Below are 15913 nucleotides of genomic sequence, written 5' to 3' on the forward strand. Positions count from 1 at the left end.
GTGTTGTAGACTTACACTAAAGAAACCTTTCTGTAGTATATTAATCATTAGTCTTCTGTTAGCCTAAAAATCATCTTACAATCCTGTTGGTGGTATATTTTTCAGATTGCCTTTACTACTGTCTCTCATACCTTTTTTTTTTTTTTCTCATACCTTTTGTCTCTTTGTGTTCTCATTGTCTACCTAGTTGTTTTGCTGTTCTCCAAGTATATCAAATACTGTCAGAGATTTAGCTATCTGTGCAAAGAGCATTTTTTTTCTCTCCTTAGAGACTCAGCCTTTGGTGTCTGTTTCCATTTTGGTTCCGATAAGGTTCATTGGGGATGTCTGTGCAGGGTTGCCTAATGCCTACCTGTTTCACCAACCCTTTCTGTTCTACTTTAGTATTAGAAGTATTCCTCTTTACCACCTGAAATCCTTAATAAAGAAGACCAAATAGATCTTTAAAAATGCCAAAAAAGTATAATAAAAATGATTTTATCACAAAGCACGCTGTCTTTAATTGTAGAATAGTTTTTCAAAGAACATTGGTTCCTTTTCTCACCCAAACTTTTTGAAATTATTTCTTAATTTATTAATTGTGACAGTAGCCACATGTATTTTACTTTGGATTTATTTTATAACTAGATACACAAATATTCTCCAGTCTGTATTGCCCCACAAAGAGGAGACTATGTGTTTATAGACAGAGCGAAGAAGGGAGCGTTTAGAAAGTGATGTCAGTATATATATTTGGCCATTTGGCATGGGTTAAGGTTTTGTTTTGTTTCTTTTCATTGTGAAAAATTATTTTGAAGATGGGTGCTGTTCTGAAAAAAGTATATTATGGATGTTTTTTTAGCAAGGGATCGTTGACATTTATGACTGAACCTTAGTCTTCCCTCAGTCTTCTGTCTCAGATTGGTGTATATTATTATTCATTCTTGAAGGATCTTTGCTTCCTCTCTTCTTTTTACCTTGTTGTCAAGCCAGCCCTACTTTTTTTGTTTTTACTATCTAAATGTCTTGAAATAAGCCATAGAGATAGTTTAAGGAAATAATTCAGAAAACACACATGTGCCTCATCCATATCCCTGTCCTCCTCAAAGTCATAAAATAATATAAATATTATTAATTACCAATATTTAACTCTGTTTAACCTGTAAGATGACATTTTCATGTGGTTGGGCATAATCATCAAATAATAACAGCTACCATTTTTAGGTATTTATCAAATTATTTTATGGAATTACTATAACGCCCTGGATGGTAGGTGATGTTATTCCTGTTTTACAGATGTCTGAACTCCTAGTTTCCACAACTTTCATTAAATCAGTAAATGGCAGAACTAGAATTCAAACCCTGGGTCTCTGAGTCATGGTGTTCAACTATGATGCTAGCCTGCCTTTGTTTGCCCTATGCAATTGTAAGATTGTCTGTCCTGCTCATTGGGGAACCCTCTCACTCACACAGTTTGCCTTTTATCAGACACACAGGTTAGGTTTGAATTTCTATAATGTCCTGTATTAGCATCATTTGTATTTTCCTTAGGCTTCCTTGAGTACATTTAATTTGGGCAAAAGAACTTGTTTTGTTTTGTTTTTGGTGAGTTCACTTGAAAGCCTTTTTGACATAAGTCGTTAGTTTTTGAGTTCTGTTACCACTTTCTTAAACTTTGCATTTGGTTAGCCCTTTTAAGTCTTCTCAGTGTACTTTCCCCAGCCTACTCCTCTCTTTTCTGCTGCTTACTTCCCTCATCACCCCCTATCTTTCCTTGTATGTGTTGTTTAATAAAGAGCTTGCCTTGTCTCTCATCTGGAATTTTTTTCTTTCTTTTCTCTCATCCATCTTTTTTTTTTTTTTTTTAAGATTTTATTTATTTATTCATGAGAGACATAGGCAGAGGGAGAAGCAGGCTCCATGCAGGAAGCCCGATGTGGGACTTGATCCCAGGTCTCCAGGATCACACCCTGGGCCAAAGGCAGACGCTCAACCGTTTAGCCACCCAGGGGTCCCTCTCTCATCCATCTTAAATGTCATTTTCTTCTTAGAGGCTGAGTCCAGGCTGCCACTTATTTGATGAATTGTGTAGTTGAGTTCTCAGAAGGACCACTGGTTCCTACTGCTCTCTGGTCATTCCAGTGAGTGTATTATTTTAGGGTGTGTATGTGCATGCATGCATTTGCGTGTATATATGTACCACTCATTTGTATGTCTTTAATTAAAATGAAAGCACTGTGAGATGGAAATTTTATTCCTTTCTGTAGCTTAAATTTTTAAAAATTTTTTAAATTAAAAAAATTTTTTTTGTTAAAGAGTTTTTAAAAACTTCTTTATTCACGAGAGACACAGAGAGAGAGAGAGAAAGAGAGAGGCAGAGACACAGGCAGAGGGAGAAGCAGGCTCCATGCAGGGAGCCTGACGTGGGATTCGATCCCGGGACCCCAGGATCACACCCTGGGCTGAAGGCGACGCTAAACTGCTGAGCCATCAGGGCTGCCCTCTGTAGTTTAATTTTAATTAAATGTCTTTGGGTAATTCCCGGGTGTAGCTGAATTTCTTGACACTAATATCTGTGGTTTTCTATTTTGAAGATTTTAGAACTCCTAAACAACAGAATCTTCCAATCCAGGATTGGGCACAAGAAAACTGTGCGGCACATCCAGTTCACAGATGATGGGAAGACTCTTATTTCAAGCTCTGATGATTCTTCAATTCAGGTGAGGGGAAGGATTAAGTTCCAGCATATATAATACTGACTCTAGCAAAGGAACACTTTAGTTGTGGCTCAAATCTGGTGTGCATTTTAAACATTTCTTTAAGATCATATTACTTTGGCCATACATTCAGATTATGCACATAGAATTAGATGAAACCCATTCATGTTTCATATTTTTCTGAGACCATGAGTGGGGAGGAGGGGCAGAGGGAGAGGGAGAAGCAGGCTCCCACTGAGCAGTACCCTGAGATCATGACCTGAGCCAAAGGCAGACCCTCAACGGATTAAGCCACCCAAGCGCCCCTGGCCTCTTGTTTTAAAGGTTTTCCTCAGCTATGTGGTGATCATTAGCTACCAGAATACACTAAAAGGCTAGTTGAAAGCTCTTATGTGTTGCCTGAGACCTTTTCTGAAAAATGATCTGGATGGGGAATCTTTGTTGTCAGTATCTTTAGGTCTTTTGTCCTGGTCTTGTCAGATTCCTCGAGAGGAATCTTCTGGTCTTTCTGCCTGGAGGTTATGAATCTGGCTGACAGGTTCTTAGAACTAAGTGGGAAAGAGAACTGGGGTAGGTGTAGGATCTCCTTGTTTAGCGTGTAAACCTTCATTCACTTGATCCCCTTGTTCTCAAAACTATAATTCTGTCCTCAGTTGTGCTGGTGCCTTTTAATTTAGAGTCTGGTTTGCTCTCATTGTCTGGAGGAGCATTTTCTGCACTGTATTCTCTTTTTTTTCTCATAGTAACTTTGTATTCAATGATGGTTCTTTCCTTTTTTATACAAAATTAGTTTTTCTGAACTCTTTGAAAGAGTGGAGGAGGCCAACATTTCTAACTTTGTAGCTCTCCAACTCCTCCCTCTGTTGTTTTCATGAAGCATTAAAAATACATCTTTGTTCTTCCAAAGAGGTAAAGGAACTATACCCTAAAAACTATAGAACACTTCTGAAAGAAATTGAGGAAGACACAAAGATATGGAAAAATATTCCATGCTCATGGATTGGCAGAATTAATATTGTGAAAATGTCAATGTTACCCAGGGCAATTTACACGTTTAATGCAATCCCTCTCAAAATACCATGGACTTTCTTCAGAGAGAACAAATTATTTTAAGATTTGTGTGGAATCAGAAAAGACCCCGAATAGCCAGGGGAATTTTAAAAAAGAAAACCATATCTGGGGCATCACAATGCCAGATTTCAGGTTGCACTACAAAGCTGTGGTCATCAAGACAGTGTGGTACTGGCACAAAAACAGACACATAGATCAATGGAACAGAATAGAGAACCCAGAAGTGGACCCTGAACTTTATGGGCAACTAATATTCGATAAAGGAGGAAAGACTATCCACTGGAAGAAAGTCAGTCTCTTCAATAAATGGTGCTGGGAAAATTGGACATCCACATGCAGAAGAATGAAACTAGACCACTCTCTTGCACCATACACAAAGATAAACTCAAAATGGATGGAAGATCTAAATGTGAGACAAGATTCCATCAAAATCCTAGAGGAGAACACAGGCAACACCCTTTTTGAACTCAGCCACAGTAACTTCTTGCAAGATACATCCACGAAGGCAAAAGAAACAAAAGCAAAAATGAACTATTGGGACTTCATCAAGATAAGAAGCTTTTGCACAGCAAAGGATACAGTCAACTAAACTAAAAGATAACCTACAGAATGGGAGAAGATATTTGCAAATGACGTATCAGATAAAGGGCTAGTTTCCAAGATCTATAAAGAACTTATTAAACTCAACACCAAAGAAACAAACAATCCAATCATGAAATGGGCAAAAGACATGAAGAAATCTCGCAGAGGAAGACATAGACATGGCCAACATGCACATGAGAAAATGCTCTGCATCTCTTGCCATCAGGGAAATACAAATCAAAACCACAATGAGATACCACCTCACCCCAGTGAGAATGGGGAAAATTAACAAGGTAGGAAACCACAAATGTTGGAGAGGATGCAGAGAAAAGGGAACCCTCTTACACTGTTGGTGGGAATGTGAACTGGTGCAGCCACTCTGGAAAACTGTGTGGAGGTTCCTCAAAGAGTTAAAAATAGACCTGCCCTACGACCCAGCAATTGCACTGTTGGGGATTTACCCCAAAGATACAGATGCAATGAAACGCCGGGACACCTGCACCCCAATGTCTATAGCAGCAATGTCCACAATAGCCCAACTGTGGAAGGAGCCTCGGTGTCCATCGAAAGATGAATGGGTAAAGAAGATGTGGTTTATGTATACAATGGAATATTACTCAGCCATTAGAAACGACAAATACCCACCATTTGCTTCAACGTGGATGGAACTGGAGGATATTATGCTGAGTGAAGTAAGTCAATCGGAGAAGGACAAACATTATATGGTCTCAATTCATTTGGGGAATATAAATAATAGTGAAAGGGAATAGAAGGGAAGGGAGAAGAAATGTGTGGGAAATATCAGAAAGGGAGACAGAACATAGAGACTCCTAACTCTGGGAAACGAACTAGGGGTGGTGGAAGGGGAGGAGGGCGGGGGGTGGGGGTGAATGGGTGACGGGCACTGGGGGGGGGCACTTGACGGGATGAACACTGGGTGTTATTCTGTATGTTGGTAAATTGAACACCAATAAAAAATAAATTTATTAAAAAAATACATCTTTGTTCTTATGAGATTGCTTTGCTCTGTTCCTTCCTTTATTTTTATTTAGACCTTCTCTTTCCTTTGCTGCCCTCATCCTGTTTTACTCAATTTGGATTCTATTCCCGGCAGTTTCTCCGCATTACTATAGGGTTCTCCAAATGCAGGCGGTGGCACTGAGCCCCTTCCAGCACTGTGCACTGACCTGTTCTGCTCCCTTAAGTCTCCGTCTTCTCATGCTCCTTTTGCACCCCTCCCATTAGGACAGTCCTCTCCCATCTGGGAGCCCTCTTTTCTTTCTCTCCCCTGGCCCTTCCTGGCACCCCACCACCTGCCCAGGGGTGTCTTCTCCTCTCCCATCCCCTCACCCTTGTGGCCAGCCTGGCTGATTATAATCACTGTGTTGGTACCCAGTGATTTTTTTTCTTGTAATTTAAACAGACCCAGCATTGTTGGTTCTATTTAACAGACACTGAATAATGTTAGAGGTTTCAAAGTGATTAAATGGGCATTTTGTGCAAACAAACAAAAACAAGTTATTCTTTGAGAGTTCCCAGGCTGGTCTAGCCCTTCCAGACTATAGTATATATAGTCACCTTGCATGCAGTGTCTATTGCTGCTCTGCCGTTGGTCCACTGCACGTTCAAGTGAATGTCACTTGGCTTTTTTGGAATTCTCTTGTTTTTAGTTCTGTCAGACTCTCCATGTTCTCTGCTTCTTCCCATTTAGATGCTAGGATGCAAGTCTTGCAGCCCTCAGTTTGTCCCTACTCGCATCTTGCAGTTTATGGGGATACTTCATCAATGAACATAGTTTTGTTGGTGTTGTCCCTGCATTTTTGGTTTTGCTATTTTAATTGCTTTGTCTGCTTTTAATGGAGACTTCAGGGAGATTAAAAAAAAAAAAAAAAAAAAAAAAACTACGCCTGCATGGTTTGCCATCTTCCCACAATTGCTCATAGTTCTGATCCTCGCCCCACCCTCATTCCCACCTCTGATGTCCTCAGAGACCTCAGCAGTTTCTGAGCATTTGGTGAGTTCTGTACTATCCATTTTGTTTTTTTTTTGTCTTTCTCTAATGCTTTTAGGATTCTGTTTTCTTGGTTCTGTTAAGTCAGTTACCATTGTCCTGCTTTTCAGGCTCTAACATGTTGTTGTCTTCATTCCCATTCAATTTGTCATTGTAGAATTTTAGAAGTGAAGGAGATAATAAATGCATATGTTCAAAAGAAGTTACTCTACTTTTTTTTTTACTCTACTTTTATTTATTATATATTTCCTGTAGTAGCAATACTTATAGTATTAAAAACTATTTTGACCAATACTTAGAGTGTTAAAAACTATTTGGCACCTAGATGACTCTTGATCTTGGGGTTGTGAGTTTGAGCCCCACATTGGGGGGCAGAGATTATTTAAATAAAAGTTAAAAAAAACTATTTTTTTTCCAAGTTAGGATTTTGATCTTTTTTTTCGTCTAACTTTATTTATTTATTCATGAGACAGAGAGAGAGAGAGAGAGAGAGAGCGCGAGAGAAAAGCAAAGACATAGGCAGAGGGAGAAGCAGGCTCCATTCAGGGAGCCTGATGTGGGACTTGATCTCGGGTCTCCAGGATCATGCCCTGGGCCGGAGGCAGGTGCTAAACCGCTGAGCCACCCAGGGATCCCCCCCAAAAACTATCTTGTTATATCTTTGTGAGTTCTGTATGTTTGGAATGAAATTTGCTTTCAGTGCAGAAACTTGGTGTAGGCTACCATGATACTGGTGTATTAGCTATGAAACTCTGTGTGATATTCACCTTTCTTCCTCTCCAGATGGCTTTGAAATGGGTAAAACTAAACTGCATCTGATGGAATTCTGCTGAGACATTGTATACTGTACAGTTTTTCTGTTAGAAGCTAAATTCATAGGTTTAATGACCTACTTGAACATCAGATATTCTCAGCCAGGGGGAGAAATAATTTCTAGGAATATTTTTAGGATTGGAGTTAGATTATTTTTAGAAATAGGAGTTAAGTGGTGTTTCATCTTCTTTTTCTGTTCTACTCAGAATACTTCTTACATTTAAAATATTTTAATGAATACACATTCATGTAATAAAACTCTTGGTGGGTATTCCCAAGAATTGACTGGTTGGGTTTTTGTTTTATTTTTTTAGTAAATAATTCTTTGGAAGTTTGTCCTACCCCCACAGCTTTGTTGAGGTGTAAATGACAAAAATGTATTATGTTTTAGATATGCATGATGATTTGATATAATAGGTGCACATTGTGAATTATAGTGATTAAGTTAACAAATCTGTTAACAAATCTACATATACATGTCACATAGTTGCCGTTTTCAAAGTTTTTTTTAATTCAGCTTTGTATCCCCAGCGTGCCTGCCTAGAATTTAGTAGTAGGAGTGCAGTAAATCTTTGTTGAGCTGAATTAAAGTTCTTGCCAAGATTTGAAAAATCAACTCACTTGTTAATAGTACCTAGTGTTGTGAAAACTGATGAGGTCTTCCTTTGGTAATTTTTGATCCTTTCTCTTGAGATAAATAAAGCCCAAGTAGTAGCCATATTCACCTGAGCCAGTATTTGAGAATATGTTGACTCTTGCAGGTATAAAAAGATTCTTCAGAATTTTTAAAATTTAAATTTTATTATTTATACCACAGAAAAAATTCTGTAGTGTATATACATTGCAAAAATTATATCTAAGGGTAGAGACATGCCCAAACTCAACCTTAATACATTTGGCTAATGCTGGTGAAAGTTTAGCTGTTATATTAAGGTAATCTGTTAGTACAGTGTGTTTGAGTCCAATAAAAAAAAAAGTGTTCCTGTCATCACTACCTTATCAGAAAGCTTCTGCAGCAAAAACAGCTAAGGCTATTCTTAATCTTCCCTTAGCAGTTGTCAAATTTTGTGTTATATCTATTGAGGAATGCGTTCTGACTTCTTCATGTGGAGGGCAGCAGTAAGAATCTACATCAGTGTTGAAACTGAATCTGACACAGCTGGGAATGGCAGTGCTGGTCATTCAGGAAGGGCTGTTAATAGTAGCCACTGATTCTCTAGTAAAGCCCAGAAAGTAGGAGTGAGCCAGAAAGTTCCCAGTGGAAGTGGTCCAGGGTATTTTATGGGTAGTCACACAGAGTGCCTTTCCTTTCTGAAAAAATTTGGGGAGCCAGAAGGCCTGTTTCTTCCCCTTTCCCCAGTGTATCTCCTTGAGTTCTTCAAGTGCTTGAAATTCCTCTCATTCTCTTTAAAATTTCTCTTCCTTCCAACTCCTTCTCTAGGGTCCCCTTGTTCTCCTACAGATACCCTGCTTCTAATAACCTGTTTCTGTGAACAATAACTTGAGACAGAAGAGAGAGATCTGAGAGCCAGGGCTCAGTGGGGAGGGTGGCTGCTGAGTGGGGAGGATAAAGGAGTAAAGAAAGGGGAGGAGAGAAGTATTGTTTCTTTTACAGTTTTGTCTAAGCCAGATAGGAAAAGCCTACTATTGAACCTTCACCAGGCAAAAACTTGACCCAGAATATCACTAATGTGCCTACCTGTGGTAGTTGCTGATTTTTCTTTATCTTTTTATTCCTGATGTTAAAAAACAACAGCAGAAAATTCTGTTGCAGTCTGCCCGATTGCCCACAGCTTAGACATCCAGCTTCATCAGGCTCACTGGGCTGGTTTTTTTGAATATCTTCCTAGCCTTTTTTTGTTTGTTTGTTTCTTTTGCTATCCTGTATTTTAGCCACATTGAACTGTAAACCGCTCCCCATAGTCTTTCCCTGTTTTCCTGTTTGTGTGCTTTAATTCAAGCACTCATTCCCTTTGAAATGCCCTTCTCAGGTTGTGAGTCATACTTCCAGCCCATACCTCAAGCCCACTCTGAATGCACTGTCTCCATCATTTCAATTTCTTCTCCTTCCCTTGCCTGAGGAATTCTTCCTGGAGCTCTGTGTGAAAAATAATGTCAGTTTGAGGATTGCATTAGGGGATAGCTAAGATCTCTGAAACTTAGACATTCTGTGACTTGGTTTGAAGTGCTCTGGTCAGCTGACCTTCCCCAGCAGGAGGGTCAGGAGGATTCAGTAGCTTCAGTGGAGCTAGAATCTTCAGTCTTGGCCTAGCTTGTGGGGCTTAGGAAACTGAATTTGTAATAGAGATAATTTTCTCTGGAAAATTTAATCAGATGGTGAGCTCACTAGCATATTGTGGCTTTTCTCTGTCTTCTGGTATCATTAACTGCTCTCCAAGCAACTGAAGAAAATGAATTTTATTTAGGAGGAAAAATATTTTGTTTTGCCCCTGTGCAAGGTAATTAATCCCAGTTTTTCTCTTCTCTGTCTGTAAAATGGGAATACCATATTCTTTCTCAGTACTCTAATTTGCTTTATTAAAATGCCATGAGAACAAAGGATGTTAGGCAGTTGAACACATATTACCCCATTCCTCCAATGGGATATTGTGAGGAGAGGGTTATAACAGACTTATTTCTTTGATATTCAGGTATGGAATTGGCAGTCAGAGGAATATGTCTTCCTACAAGCCCATCAGGAAACTGTGAAAGACTTTAAGCTCCTGAAAAATTCAAAACTGCTTTCCTGGTCATTTGATGGAACAGTAAAGGTAATTTGAAGTATAGTTTTTTTTTAAGTATTATAATATTGTAATGATTATACTTTGAAAGCTGAAAGCAGGTGAATGGTAAGTAACTATTTAAATTTTTTAATTTCTATTTTCTCATGCCTGTTTTCTGTTTACTGCAGTCATCTACATCTGCTGTGTATTTATGAGCACCTGTACTAAAGGGCACTTAAAGAGGTCAGAACAACCAGTGTGCTAAATAAAACTCTTGTTTTATAGATATGTATTCTAGACAATTGTGCTCAGTAATACAAAATATTCTTAAAAGTGTCAACTTCTGAATTTTTTTTGGAAGATATGGAGTATTATTACTGGAAGAATAGAAAAAGACTTTGTCTGTCACCAGGATACAGTACTTTCTTGTGATATTTCTCCTGATGCTACCAAGTTTTCATCTACATCTGCAGATAAGACTGCGAAGGTAGGTCAATTAATTAAAATGTGATGCATTAAAGTTTGGTATTAGTTATGTATTATGAGTCCAGATGATGTATATAATAATAAGTTTCTGTTTACATGTCTGTCTCATATTTTGTGAGTTTTTTGGAGGATGCCTGTTGGCATTTAGTTTGTGTCAAATAGATAAATGAATAACATTGAGGACTTTTGATTTCTGCCTTACTGAGGACTTTTTGTCTATAACTAACAAAGCGCAGTTTCTACTATATATTATAGGCAATATAAAGCACTGAAAGGGATTTACATTTAATTGCACATCCATAGTAAATGTTAATGTAATTGATGTAAGTTGATACTTCTGGAAATCACATTCCAGTGAAATGATGCTGCCTGGTTGGGGACTTTGACTATTCCATTCTCTTCTCTTTTCTCCATCTTTGTTAATGACCTTATTATCTACCTGTCTTTCCAAACTACAAGCCATTGTGTGGGACTCTGTCCTGTCTTTCATGCTCTGTTGATTACTCCTCAGTGTTCCTTGGCTCATTCTTCTCCTCCTTGCCCCCACCCATAGGATTAGGCTCTCCTCCTTTGTTGGTGGACCTGCCACTGGTCTACGCGTCCTCTAGTTTATCTACCCTACCACTGAGTCTCCAGTTGAAATACCTCTGTGACCTGATGGTTTATAAGCCAGACTCCTTTGCCCATGACCATCTCTTTCTGCTACATTGTTCCCTCTGTGCCAGGCTACTTTTACCTCTATCATCTGTGCACATGGTTAACTTTGGCTTGACACAAATTTCTCCTTTTTTTTACCTCAAAGCATTATGACTCATTCTTGGAAGTTCATATAGTTCTTCAGTGAACTGTTTCCTGGCCCTCAGGCAGGGTTAGCTGCTCTACCTTCAGTGTTCCATTACATATTACTCATGTTTCTTAGGCATTTACATCATATAACTTCACTTAACAGCTCATAAGTCTGTATTCCTGATTAAACTATAAAGTTTTCAAGGATAGGGACTGAATCCAGTTCATCTTTGTACCGTTAGTTCTTAGCTCACGGTGCTGGGAACATGGTAAATGTCAGTAAATTCTTGTTAAATGGTGATGACAGAACCACAAGGGAGAGTATTGGAAAGGAAAAAATAGCACTTTGGTTGCCAAGACAGTAGGATAGTATAGTAACTAACTTTTAAAGAACACTTGCTGTATATATTAGCCCTGTGCTAGGAATTTCACTATTATCTCATTTAATCTTCACACCGCAGGTACTGTTGTCCCATTGTACAGGTGTAGAGACTGAAGCTAGAGAAACTTATGTGGGTTGTCCTAGGCCACAAGGAACTTGTCAGTGTAGGGGAGCCAGGACTGAAACTGAAGTTGGCTTCACTCTACAGACTGCTTTTAACTGATTTGCTATTCTTTCTTGTTAAGTCTAAAGTTAAAGAAGCTGTGATTTGGGTCCTTGAGCTGAAGTTCACTTGAGTAATTAAAGGGAAAGAAAGAAAAAAAGAATGTTCCAAGTTAGAACGTGGGCCTCTAATGAAAATTTATGAACTCTTGAATGTTAGAACTTCCATATGATTGGAAGTTCCATATAATTTATGGCTAACTAGCCCTCAGGGCAGGTTTTGCAGGTACTTATTTTGAGTGTATTTACTCTTCCTAAACAATCCTAATTGCCTTCCAGATTTGGAGTTTTGAACTTCTTTCACCTCTTCATGAATTGAGGGGCCACAAGGGCTGTGTGCGCTGCTCTGTCTTCTCTGTGGACAGTACCCTGTTGGCGACTGGAGATGACAATGGAGAAATCAGGGTAGGATGTTTGCTGACATGAAAGCAGTGTTCTTTTGTAGCCTTGGCTAATGCTTTTTACCACATTGGAGACCTTTCTTAATGTGACTGGGAAGCATAGGCCTTGGAGTTCTGGTTGAATGAAGCATTGTTTGCTTTGTTTCCTAAGCATGTTTTGTTCACAGCTGCACTCCTCTGCAGAAAATTCATTTTAGTTAGACTGAAGTGTTGAGTTAGTCTGTGCGTGTGAGGAGGCAAATGCCCATGTTATTTGCAATTGGTTGTTTGTTCTTTGCTTGAGAATGATTCATCAGAATTCTTGGACCTGAACCAAAAGTTGTTTATAATGGCAGAATTTGAGAAAAATAATTGTATAAATCGTTAACTAGATTATAAATGAATAAACAGCAAATTCTGCTGTTTTCAGCACTGAAAGAAAATATCTCTTAATGAAATCATATCCGTTAGATAGTCCACATTTAGAGTGGACTGCAGTCCTCATGGGACTGCCTACCTCTGGTTGTATTAGAAGGATTGGACAGTTGATGGGAAAAGTTTGGGGAGTGAGGTGGTATTAGGTAATCAGCATATTTGAGGACCATCTTTTTTCTTTTTTCCTTTTTTACAAAGGAAGATTTAAAATTCATGAGAGAGTATGCAGTTTGCAGGAATGGAGGTATTATCAGATAGGCTTTCCAGGACAATTAAAATTCTGCTTGAGGACTAAGTAACCAACTTTCTCTATACTCTTCTAATAACTGCCACATCAACTGAAGTGGCAGGGCTGCTTTAGAAATACTCATTTTGCTCTGAGTTCTCATTTTTGGATGAGAATGCTCCTTTACCAGTTATGAAGGAATATTTCATTTTTCAAAAACTCCTGAGGAGGGCAGCCCGGGTGGCTCAGTGGTTTAGAGCTGCCTTCAGCCCAGGGCCTGAACCTGGAGACCCAGAATCGAGTTCCACATTGGGCTCCCTGCATGGAGCCTGCTTCTCCCTCTGCCTGTTTATTTATAATGGCAGAATTATAAATAAAGGAAGAAGGAGCCTGCTTCTCCCTCTGCCTGTCTCTCTCTCTGTGTCTCTCATGAATAAATAAATAAAATCTTAAAAAAAAAAAAACAAAAAAAACTCCTGAGGAAACAAATTCTCTTTGTTTAAATGCATGTTATTAAAAAAATTTTTTTTAAGCACATTAAACAAAATTGTTTTTCTACTTGATTATTCAAAATGTAGGAAAACTGTGTGTGTGTGTGTGTGTGTGTGTGTAACCTAGCTCTCTTACCGAATTTTTTTTCTTTTTTTGAATTCTTTCTAATGAGTTTCTACATTTGATTCTCTTAGATTTTCTAGGGAACATTTACAAATGATGGTTTTAGTTATTTTCCTTTCTTGTTTATGCCTCTATATTTCTTTTTTCCTATTTTGTTGGGCATTTATTTGAAAAATAAGAGTACTGCTCATATGTTAATTACTGTTGGAAATAAATGGAAACATTAGCATCTGTAAGTAATTGGGTATTTCTTTTTATATATTATGTAAATATGTATATACTTATATATATATAAATACATAAAACCCTATAAAACTTATTGTTTAAAATCTTTTTTTTTCATTTATATATATATTTTAAAAATATGTTTGAATGACTTTAGGTGTTTGAACAACCTCTTTTTTTTTTTTTTAATTTATTTTTTATTGGTGTTCAATTTACTAACATACAGAATAACACCCAGTGCCCGTCACCCATTCACTCCCAACCCCCGCCCTCCTCCCCTTCTACCACCCCTAGTTCGTTTCCCAGAGTTAGCAGTCTTTACGTTCTGTCTCCCTTTCTGATATTTCCCACTCATTTCTTCTCCCTTCCCTTATATTCCCTTTCACTATTATTTATATTCCCCAAATGAATGAGAACATATAATGTTTGTCCTTCTCCGACTGACTTACTTCACTCAGCATAATACACTCCAGTTCCATCCACGTTGAAGCAAATGGTGGGTATTTGTCATTTCTAATAGCTGAGTAATATTCCATTGTATACATAAACCACATCTTCTTTATCCATTCATCTTTCGTTGTACACCGAGGCTCCTTCCACAGTTTGGCTATCGTGGCCATTGCTGCTATAAACATCGGGGTGCAGGTGTCCCGGCGTTTCATTGCATTTGTATCTTTGGGGTAAATCCCCAACAGTGCAATTGCTGGGTCGTAGGGCAGGTATATTTTTAACTGTTTGAGGAACCTCCACACAGTTTTCCAGAGTGGCTGCACCAGTTCACATTCCCACCAACAGTGTAAGAGGGTTCCCTTTTCTCCCCATCCTCTCCAACATTTGTTGTTTCCTGCCTTGTTAATTTTCCCCATTCTCACTGGTGTGAGGTGGTATCTCATTGTAGTTTTGATTTGTATTTCCCTGATGGCAAGTGATGCAGAGCATTTTCTCATATGCATGTTGGCCATGTCTATGTCTTCCTCTGTGAGATTTCTGTTCATGTCTTTTGCCCATTTCATGATTGGATTGTTTGTTTTTTTGGTGTTGAGTTTAATAAGTTCTTTATAGATCTTGGAAACTAGCCCTTTATCTGATATGTCATTTGCAAATATCTTCTCCCATTCTGTAGGTTGTCTTTTAGTTTTGTTGACTGTATCCTTTGCTGTGCAAAAGCTTCTTATCTTGATGAAGTCCCAATAGTTCATTTTTGCTTTTGTTTCTTTTGCCTTCGTGGATGTATCTTGCAAGAAGTTACTATGGCCGAGTTCAAAAAGGGTGTTGCCTGTGTTCTTCTCTAGGATTTTGATGGAATCTTGTCTCACATTTAGATCTTTCATCCATTTTGAGTTTATCTTTGTGTATGGTGAAAGAGAGTGGTCTAGTTTCATTCTTCTGCATGTGGATGTCCAATTTTCCCAGCACCATTTATTGAAGAGGCTGTCTTTCTTCCAATGGATAGTCTTTCCTCCTTTATCGAATATTAGTTGCCCATAAAGTTCAGGGTCCACTTCTGGATTCTCTATTCTGTTCCACTGATCTGTGTGTCTGTTTTTGTGCCAGTACCACACTGTCTTGATGACCACAGCTTTGTAGTACAACCTGAAATCTGGCATTGTGATGCCCCAGATATGGTTTTCTTTTTTAAAATTCCCCTGGCTATTCGGGGTCTTTTCTGATTCCACACAAATCTTAAAATAATTTGTTCTAACTCTCTGAAGAAAGTCCATGGTATTTTGATAGGGATTGCATTAAACGTGTATATTGCCCTGGGTAACATTGACATTTTCACAATATTAATTCTGCCAATCCATGAGCATGGAATATTTTTCCATCTCTTTGTGTCTTCCTCAATTTCTTTCAGAAGTGTTCTATAGGTTTGAGGGTATAGATCCTTTACATCTTTGGTTAGGTTTATTCCTAGGTATCTTATGCTTTTGGGTGCAATTGTAAATGGGATTGACTCCTTAATTTCTCTTTCTTCAGTCTCATTGTTAGTGTATAGAAATGCCACTGACTTCTGGGCATTGATTTTGTATCCTGCCACGCTACCGAATTGCTGTATGAGTTCTAGCAATCTTGGGGTGGAGACTTTTGGGTTTTCTATGTAGAGTATCATGTCATCGGCGAAGAGGGAGAGTTTGACTTCTTCTTTGCCAATTTGCATGCCTTTAATGTCTTTTTGTTGTCTGATTGCTGAGGCTAGGACTTCCAGTACTATGTTGAACAGCAGTGGTGAGAGTGGACATCCCTGTCTTGCTCCTGATCT

At 38.5% G+C, this 15913-nt stretch overlaps 1 protein-coding gene across 25 annotated transcripts in view; it reads left to right on the plus strand.

The window, feature by feature from the left end:
- APAF1 (apoptotic peptidase activating factor 1) overlaps positions 1 to 15913 on the plus strand; it is a 145617-nt gene that overhangs the window by 64245 nt on the left and 65459 nt on the right. For 23 of the 25 annotated variants that reach the window (XR_012005948.1, XR_012005953.1, XR_012005950.1 and 20 more), the window contains 4 exons: positions 2574 to 2699; positions 9825 to 9944; positions 10258 to 10383; positions 12052 to 12177. Coding sequence is in view for 9 of the 25 variants with exons in the window: in XM_072773240.1 (XP_072629341.1) it covers positions 2574 to 2699; positions 9825 to 9944; positions 10258 to 10383; positions 12052 to 12177 (498 nt within the window). In the remaining 16 variants the exon portion in view is untranslated. Of the gene's footprint in view, positions 1 to 2573; positions 2700 to 9824; positions 9945 to 10084; positions 10140 to 10257; positions 10384 to 12051; positions 12178 to 15913 lie in introns of those variants that run through there. The other 2 variants (XM_072773242.1, XM_072773247.1) reach the window with 2 other exon arrangements.

Source organism: Canis lupus, chromosome 13 (genome assembly GCF_048164855.1).
Source record: "Canis lupus baileyi chromosome 13, mCanLup2.hap1, whole genome shotgun sequence".
In the NCBI taxonomy this organism is placed as follows: Eukaryota; Metazoa; Chordata; class Mammalia; order Carnivora; family Canidae; genus Canis; species Canis lupus.